Genomic DNA, 9,111 nt, shown 5'->3' on the forward strand with positions numbered 1-9,111 from the left:
TGCTGAAGTAGCTAGAAGTTAAAGGGCATGCACAATTCAGTGGAGTCAGGCCCTGTATTAGTGTGCACGTGGAAGCTCTGACTTAGAAGGAACAGGAGGAGACTGGCAAAATGCCCATACGAACGATCTAAACAAAACCTCTTGTGAAGAATTTATTATCCTTCTGTGTAAGAGGACAGAGTAATGTGATAGGGGAACAGGCTTACTGTGGTAGAACATTTTCATGTTAAGTGCAGCATGAAAGATAGGAGGAATAACTGGAAGGTGCCTGTACTCCAAAGAAAGGTCTCTTGCTTACCGGTCTGTCTGATGGTTGTGTGTGGCACAGGAACCTGCCAGCTGCAATGCAATTGACTCCTACCTGAAGAAGGAAGGACAGCTTGATGCACACAGTTCTAAGTGGTTTTAGGGGCTCTGCATTTTATTCATTTGCATGTGGTTAAACGGTAGGCTGTGTCCATCCTGCCTTTCTGCGTAGGAAGAGACTGGCGAAAGGCACGGGTCTGTTGTGACGGATGGCCATTGCGAACGAAAATCAAACCGGGAGAATAATGACCTTTTGGATGTATCTGTCTCAAAGACTGCCAGTTGAAGAGCTCTGACACAAACCACGCATCCTTGCAACACCTTTCCTGCTTTCCGTGCAGCCCTGCCGGCCTCGGGGGAGGTCGGGGCAGCTTTGGAAGAGGCTCGGCTCGCTGCTCTCGGTACTTAGGCCCGTTTGTGCCTCCTTACCGGCCCGGGGAGCGGCCCGTCGCGCCCGGCATGGCGGCTGCGGGGCTGATGGGCCGCCCCCTTCGCCACCCGTGGGCCCGACAGCGTTGCGCCGGGAAAAGACGGTGGGTTCAAAACCCGATTGAAAGAAGAGGGGGAAGGGCCGCGGGGGGGATGTTCCCGCGGGTGGCCCGCGCAGGCGGCGGGACGCCGGTGGGAGCCCTCACGGCGTCGCCCCGGCCCTTGGCTGCCCCGGGCCCGTCAGCGCGGCCGCTCGGCAGAGCGCGCCGGGGCCCTGTAGGAGGTGCTGTCGGTTCACAGATGACGGTAAGAGCATCTTCCTTTTTTTTTTTTCCTTCTTTAAAAGACGCAGAATAGGGCTCACCCTCTGCCGCGCGGCGGGGCTGGGCGGCCGGGGACCGCGGCGCCGTGAGGGGGGGTCCCTCAGCCTGGCGGGGCGGGACGGTGCCCTGCGGCGCGGCCCTGCGCCGGGGACGGGGCTCCCCGGGGCCGGAGCGGGAGGAGTCGGGGCCGCGGAAGGGCCGGTGGCTCTAACGGCCGTTCTCCCGCCGCGCGGCCCCGGCGGGCCGGGCAGGGGCTCGGCCCCGCGCTGAGGGCGGCGGGGCAGGGCGGGCTCCCGCCCCCCCCGGCTCCGTCGAGGGGCCCTCGGGGCGGCCGGGGCTTCGCCCGGGGGTGGGCGGCGGAGAGCCGTCGTCCTGGGGCGAGGGGGCTCCCGGACCGCCCTTTAGCTCTGCCGCCCCGCGGAACAGATCGTTTAAAATTAATGCTGAACCGTAAATTATTGCTGTTCCGAAAGTAAATAAACAGGTGACTTCCAGATCAGGTTCGCGCTTGGATCGTTACAATAAATATCCCTGAAGGAAGCTCTCTATTTATGTTGTCATTGATTAATTCTCGCTACCTCATTTGATTTCGATTTAGAACGATTTGATTCTAATTTAATTAGCATGTAATTTGGATGTACATAATTACTGTAATTATGACATTCAGGTAAGGCAGCTTTAGGCTGAAAGGCAATTTCAAATTTTCTAGCAACCTACTTTGTACTAGGAAACGGACAAGGACTTCGCGCCCTGCCATCCAAGTAGCAATTAGCACATCTCGGAAATAGGCACTGCCGCGGGTTTGTGTTAAAACAGCGGCGCGAAGGCGGCGGCGGGGCTTCGCCCGGTGCCCGCCGGCGGGTGCCCGCCGGGAGCCGCGCCCGGGCGGCCGCAGGTGCGGGGCCGGCCCGCGGAGCCGCGCGGTGGGCGGGGAGCGGTGACCCCCCTCCCCCGGCCCCGCGGCGGGGTGCCGGCGGTGAGTTGTTAAGGGCCCACCCGCCCCGTCGGGTGCCGGCCCCGGAGGAGCTGCAGAGACGCGCCTGGCGCCCCCCGCGCCGCCGTTTCCCCTCAGGTGGGTGCGCGCGCGCTGCCGCCGCGGGCCCGTCCCGTCCCGCCCTCTCCCACAGAAGTTCGCCCCCGCCCGCCGCCGGGGGCCCAGCCCCGCCGCTCCCGCCCCCCTCCTATCGCCGCGGCCTCCCCGCGCTCCCGCCGCCGCCGGCCTCTCGCCGCGGCCCGGCCCGGCCCGGCCCGCTCAGCGCCTTCGCCCCGGCCGCGGCCTCCGGCCGCGCCCACGAGCCGCCGCCTGCCGCGGGAGGGCGGCGCGTGCCTCTAGGTGGCGCCCAGCAGCCGCCGTGCGGCCCCGCGCCGGGGCAGCGCCGGTCCCGGCCCCCCCCCGCGCTCCGCTCCTGCTGCCGCCTTTTTTTTTTTTTTTTTTTATAATGTGTTAAGAATGTTATTCCTTGAGGAAATTTGTAGCTAAATTATTCTCACTTAAAATAAACACTTAGTGCAGCAATTACCCAAAGGGGCGGGCTTTCTGTTAGATTCCCTTCATCTGCCTTTTGGAAGGGTGGGAGAGGATCTTGGCGAAGAGATAATGGCTGCAAATAAATTACAGCTCCTGCAGATAAAGTTTCCATTTGAATTGAAAGACGCAATTAAGAAAGTGTCCGGGCACGGGATCGGGTGTTTATATATTATCTCATTAGGACAAACCCATGAACGTTACCTTTTAAGTGTAAAACGAGCCGTTAGGGCTGTAACTCGCCGCGGGGGGCAGGGGACACGCTTCCTGCGGACCGGGGACTCGGCGATCGAACGACATTTACTAAATAATTTCTGCTGGCATTGTACCTTTTCCCGTCGGTTGGTGGTTGCGGTCGCGGGCTGGTCGTGAGCCGCCTTTTAGCGGGCTCGAGGAGCGGCGTGAGGCTGCTGCCCGCGAGGTGCGGGAGCGGGAAGCGGTTGCTCGGTGTGGGAGCGAGCGGGAAGCGGTTGCTCGGGCGAGCTGTCGAGGGGAGCTGGGCTCAGCCACTGGCCAGCCCGGGGCGAGGGGGGTCAAGGCGGCGGCGAGCCTGCTCTGCCCTCCGCCTCCCTCCCCACCGGAGCCCGGGAGGGCCGCGCGCTCTCTCCCGGTGCTTCCCTGCTCTCGGGTGAGCGTCTTCCCCCTACAGAGGTGCTGCCGGACTACGGATTCAGTGAAATCAGATTTATTTTTCGGTTCTCACACCGTCTGTTCTTTAGTTTTTCTTTGTGTAAAAGTTCCCCAGACCATATAATTATCGCTAACATGTACGAAAGAATGGTGTCGTTTATTTTTGAAAAGGTGACATGCTTTCTATTTTCCTGATTAAACGAACCGGCTCTGCGGCCCAGAGCTGCTCCCTTCTTCGTTTCTGGGGAGCCTGTAAGTGATGGACGTTTTCTGACCCGAAGGGGCAAAGGCAATGCAAAGAGGTCCTTGATCACTGAGCTGAGAATTGTAACCCCGGCCTGGCAGAAACTGGACCTGGATAGTTTCCTTTGATGTGTTTTATTATAAATCGAAAACAAAGCTGACTTCTGCCCAGCACCCCGCGCGGGTGCATTCCTCCGCAGCCCCACGCCACCCGCCAGGGCGGAGAGCCCTGTCCCGCCGCCCGGCGAGCCAGCCCCGCGTTCATTTTGCCCCTTGCCCGAGCACGTCCCCTTGGCCGCCCCCCCCGCCGACATGCCCTCCCCTGCCTTCCCCTGCCCTGCCCGCCGGGACCCCACCGGGACCCTCCCCGCCGGCACCCGGCCGCCGGCGGGGCGGGGGCAGAGGGACCTGGCCGGGATGCTTTCGGCCAGAAAAAAATTGCGGGGCGGCCCTCGGGGAGGGTGCTGCGGGCAGCCGGAGCAGAGGTGTGTCTCCCGGGAGGGTTCCTTGCCCCGGGCCGCGGAACGGCCCGCCGGGCTCCCGCCGCCGCCCCGGGGCAGAGGCGGTGTCGGCGCTGCCCGGTCGCTTTTGTGCAACGGTGGCGCGGAGGAGGTGGGACGCGGTTATTAGTATTCACGGCAGATGTATTTTCTTTAACGCAACGTCTTTATTCCAGTTGGTGGCCGACAGCAGAATCCGTTTCCCGATGTTATTTGCATTCCCTGTTTTATGGAGGATTAAAATATTTGTGTTCCTCCAATCTGTACCGGGCAGATTAAATTAACTTTTTCTTCCTCCCTCGCGCCCCCCCCCCCTTTTTTTTTAATAACACAATTATCTCATTTAACAATTTGCCTTTAAAAAAATACTGTGGCTGTTAGGTTGGTGGCCAGGAGACAAAGGGAGTGAAAATAATTTTCATTTCAATAATTGCCTTCTGGTCAATTTAACTGTGCCTTATTTTGAAAGAGCCTGTCTAAATGAGATTCCTGTCCCAAATGTGTTCCCAGGCCTTAGCCCAGCCTTTAATTATTCCTGAGTTTTTTTTCTTCAGAATAAGACGCTGCACTGAGTAATCACAAAGAAGTCAGAGAGCATCCTTGAACCTTTTCAATAGCAGAGCCACTGATATTCAAATAACATGCAAGGACCATTTGACTGCATGGGGACATAAGCATTTCCAATTCACTATTTGCATAGATCAACTGTCTTTGAAAAGGAAAGGAGCAGTTGTCTTCCATAACATTAAAAAGCCTAGTTATCAAATCAAGTGCTTAGTTTGGGGCTTTTAAAACGTTTACATTTTATCTCAGGTTGCCCTTTACCGTTTGACATGCAAATTTGGTGCAGTTAATTTGGACAATTAAAAGGATCTTCAAGGGAGCTTTGTCACCGAGAATATTCGGCGTTTTCCCCGTGGACCAGCTGAGATAAAGTTGGCCAGAACAAATGATGTCTAGGAGATTAATTAGATATTTGATAAGACATGAATCCCTAATAAGGGAATACAAGGCACAGGGGGCTGCTGTGTGCTCTAAGTCAAAATTAATAACATTTAACAAGATTTTCATTTAGGCATGAAATGTCTTTTCCGGAGTATTGACTCTAGCGATTTATTCCCCCGAGATCACCTCCCAACCCAGGCAGCCTTGTGGCGCTAAAGGCTTTTTAAATTAAATAAATAGTTCCTCAGCGCAGTTCGGTTCTACTCGATTTTGGGGCTGGTTTCGCCGAAGGCGCTTGAGGCTCGGCATGGTTCCCGGCCGATGTAGCGGGGCTCGGACTGGGTTTAAAATTTGTTTTTTAAAAAAATAAACCAAAACTAAGGCGCGCTTTGAGAAGAGCGCCCGGAGCGCTCCAGCGCGCCCGGCTCGGGGGCAGGTCCCTTCCCCTCCCAGCTCCCAGTGCCGGCCGTATTTTTAATCCCAGCCACTGTAAGGAGGACAGGGAGGGGTGCGAGGGCTCCCACTAAAAACCTGACCCCTGCGAGGGCTGGGCGGGGGGGGGAAGGAGGGACACGAAGAACAACCGACCCGTGAGTATATTGTTCAGAGTCCTTTAATAATACCAAAATGAAAATATGTCAAGATTTTTTCCATACAGATAAACGCATTTAATTTCTTTAAGAGACCTTAACTTACGTGTGTTTGAGTGAAATGTTAACTCAACATTTTAAATATCTTTTACATATATACTGACTTCCACAAAGTGCATCAGAAATTTAAAATAATTAAAAAAAAAAAGAGAACCAAACCCCCAAAACCTCCCTGAATTTCAGGAATTCGGCAATTAAAAAAAAAAAGAAACCCCCAAACCCCTATCAGATCAACATTTACAAGAAAAATAAACGAACACGATCTGGTTTTCTTTTTTTTTTTTTCTCTTTTTTTGAACCCTATTTATACAGATGTTTATGAGATACAGAGGAACCGTCTCGGACTTGCAGTTTGATTTCTCACCTTAGGATGCTTTCCTTCCAACAGAAAGAGAAAAAGGAAACGGAAGAAAGTGTCACTTGGTACCTACTGGCCGGGCCGGGCTTGGGGCCGGGGGGGGGCCGCGCCTTTCCGGCCCCGCCGGGCACCGCCCGCGGCGAGGCGGCCCCGGGTCCCTCCGGCCGGCGCCGGGCCGAGTCCGGGCGGCCCGGCGGGGGCTCCCGGCGGCGCGGGGCCGGGCGGCGCTGGCCCTAGGAGTCGCCGGGCCCCGCGGTAGGTTCCTTGCCCGGTCCGCGGGCGGCGGCGCCCACCCCCTCGTGCAGGATGAGGTCGGGGGACTCGGAGCGTGGCGTCTCCAGGTTGCTGGCGTCCGTGTCGCTGTCGCTGCCCTTTTTGCCGCCGCCGCCCCCGTTGTGCGTTTTGATGTGTTTGCTCAGGTGGTCGCTGCGCATGAAGCGCTTGTTGCAGACGGGGCAGGCGAAGCGCTTCTCGCCCGTGTGAGTCCGCAGGTGCCGCTGCAGCTCGTCGGAGCGGGTGAAGCGCTTCCCGCAGAAGAGCCAGTTGCAGACGAAGGGCCGCTCGCCCGTGTGCCAGCGCAGGTGCGCCTTCAGGTGCGAGGTCTTGCCGTAGACCTTCCCGCAGCCGGGGATGTGGCAGCTGTGCAGCCCCTTGCGCCGCAGGCTGGCCCCCGCCGGCCCCAGCCGCTCGGCCTCCTGGCAGTTGGGGCAGTCGCAGGTGGCGCGGCCCGAGTAGCGGCGGGCGGAGCGGGCCGAGCCGCCCCCGGCGGCGGCGGCGGCGGCACCCGAGATCATGGCGCTGGCCGCCGCAACCGCCGCGCTGGAGTCCGTGTAGGAGGGCAGCACGGGCTTGAAGCCCTCCTGGGTGAGCAGGTGCTGGCTGGTGGAGAGCAGGTGCGAGGCGGCCGTGGAGCCCAGGCCGGTGGAGCTGAAGGCGGAGTGGGTGAGGGAGCTGAAGTCGGGGTTGTAGGTGCCCAGCTGGGAGTGCAGCGAGGCCTGGGGGGCGCCCGAGTGCAGCGAGCTCTGCAGCCCCCCCGCCGGGTTCTGCACCTCCAGCCAGGAGCCCGGGTTGGTGTGCACGTCCCACCAGGAGGAGGCCGCCCCGTTGGCCACCTCGCCCGCCGAGAGCGTGGAGTGGAAGCCCGACTTGTACCAGGACTCGTAGGGGTGCGCCATGCCCACCCGCGGGTAGAGGCTCTCGGCCGCCGAGCTGTGCACTTTGGAGATGAAGGCCGACTGCCCGCCGGGCTCCTGCGGGGACACGCCCGCCGCCGCCGCCGAGTTGGAGAAGAGGCCGCCGTAGTCGCTGCTGAAGGCCGAGGAGGTGGGCGAGGTGGAGGCCAGGCAGAAGGCGCTGTTGGCCGTGCCCGTGCCGCTGGCCAGTCCGCTGGAGCCCCTGCTCGTGGCCACCGTGAAGCCCGAGAGGCTGGAGCCCAGGTTGCAGCTGGAGGTGGAGCGTTTCCAGGGGTGGAAGCCCCCTTTGGCGAAGGCGCTGGACTCGGGCAGGGTGGTCAGGGGGCTGGTGTTGCCGATCTTGTTGCAGGTGGCGGCCAGCATGGCCAGGGGAGTCGTTCCAAATCTCGGCTCTTCCTGCGGGAGAGACAAAGCCGGCCCGTCAGCCTCACCCCTGCCGCCTCGCCGGGCTCCCGCGGGGACGCAGCGGCGCGGGTGGAACGGCGGAGCGACGAGCGGCACCGCGGAAAAGTTTTCTCCTATTTCGGAGGAAGGCTCCGGCCCTGCCCCGCTCGGCACGACTCGTTTCCCGCCGGGGACCGGTCTCGGCGCCCGAGGGGTTTACATCGGAAGCGGATCCCGGCGGGGACGAGGGACACGCGTGTTCCGAGGGGGCGGCTCAGGACTCCCCGCGCAGCTCGAGCCTACCGCCGTGAAACCGAAAATCCCGTGAGAACGAAAGACGGCGTCTCCTCGAGCCACCGTGCAGGAGCGGCGGAAAAGCGAGATGGCAGAAAGGCGAACGGGGTGCGGAACCTCCGGCCGGCGCCGCGCCGCTCGCCGCGCCGAGCTAGCAAAAATCTTTGGAAATTTACCGTAGCACTTCGAGGGTTTTAAAAAAAAAAAAAAAAATTAGAAAACAAAAGGCAGCACAAGCAGCCCGACTTCTCTCCAGCCGAGCGAGTTTTCACACCAAACTCTCTGCGAACGACCCGACGAGAAACCCGCGGCGAAATCCCCCGGGGCGGGTGGGGATGGCCTCTGGCCCGCGGGCCGGCGCGATTTGCGCGAGGGGCGGCCGCTGCGCGGCGGCGGCAGCAACAGTTTTCCCCGAGGGCAGCGGGGCCGCGCGCGGGGCCGACTTACCCCGAGGATAGACGTAGCCATAGCACGTCCCTGGGCTGGGCGGTGGGGCGGAGGGGGACGGCGCTCGGTGTGCGCCCCGCGCTGCCCGGCGGCGCTAAGGACACTCCGGCTCGGCGGGGCTAAACTCTGCCTAAGTGCGGGCAGCGCCCGCTTTGAAGTACCGCTGGCGGCGGCGCTCGCCCAATGAGGGCGCGGGCGGAGCGGGCCGGAGCGGCCCGGCAGCCAATCAGGCTGCGCGGAGGTGCCGGCGCCGGGGCGCGGGGCGCGTGCCAGTCAGCCGGCGCGCGGGGAGGAAACTCCCCGCTCCGGGCCGCGGCGGTTGCGCCGCAATTAACTCCAAACGGCGGCCGCCCGCCGGGCCGTGACCCCCGCCGGCAGGAGCCGGCCGCGGGGACGCTGCCCCGGCACCCGCGGCCCTGCGGGAGAAGCGGGGAGGGGAGCCGCAGAGGGCGGGGAGCGGGGGGTCGGCGGCGGCGGGCCGGTGTCACGCCTGAGGCCGCTCCGCCGCCGGCCGTGGACTGCGCGGGAGGTGTCGGATCCCCCGCTTGCTTATCCCGGCACCTGCCGTCCTCACCTCCCGTAAACCGTCCCTGCGGTGCTTTTATTCAGCAGGCCCTCCGGCGCCTTCGCAGGCCGCCGGGCAGCTCTCCGAGTGGGGTGCGAGCCGCCTCGCAGCGCCCAGTGACGTTTTGCGAACACACGTTCGTTTTTTGGTTTTGCTTTGCTAAATACTGGAAGCGATTTCGGGCGCGACGTCTTTCTTACTTTCTTTGCAAAGGGGGCCGAGGAGGCGTTTTAGCGACATAAAGCGCCAAAAAATCCAAAGGCAGGGAACCGACAGGCATCCCTTCGCTCTGGTAGCGGGGCGGGAGGGGGGACGAGGG

At 61.0% G+C, this 9,111-nt stretch overlaps 1 protein-coding gene across 1 annotated transcript; it reads right to left on the bottom strand.

Moving 5' to 3' along the window:
• Positions 1–6,142: 6,142 nt before the first annotated feature.
• SP9 (Sp9 transcription factor) lies at positions 6,143–8,285 on the bottom strand. Its single transcript, XM_074872285.1, has 2 exons — positions 8,228–8,285; positions 6,143–7,498 (listed from the first exon to the last, which is right to left on the bottom strand). The coding sequence occupies exons 1-2, from the start codon at positions 8,246–8,248 to the stop codon at positions 6,143–6,145; spliced, it is 1,377 nt and encodes a 458-aa protein (XP_074728386.1). The 5' UTR covers positions 8,249–8,285.
• Positions 8,286–9,111: the final 826 nt, after the last annotated feature.

This window comes from Strix uralensis, chromosome 6 (assembly GCF_047716275.1).
Source record: "Strix uralensis isolate ZFMK-TIS-50842 chromosome 6, bStrUra1, whole genome shotgun sequence".
NCBI lineage: Eukaryota > Metazoa > Chordata > Aves > Strigiformes > Strigidae > Strix > Strix uralensis.

Coding starts and splice junctions, on each gene's coding strand:
- SP9 (XM_074872285.1), bottom strand. CDS start 8,248: ATGGCTACGTCTATCCTCGGG. Junction 7,499..8,227: donor TGGCTACGTCTATCCTCGGG/GTAAGTCGGCCC, acceptor TCTCTCCCGCAG/GAAGAGCCGAGATTTGGAAC.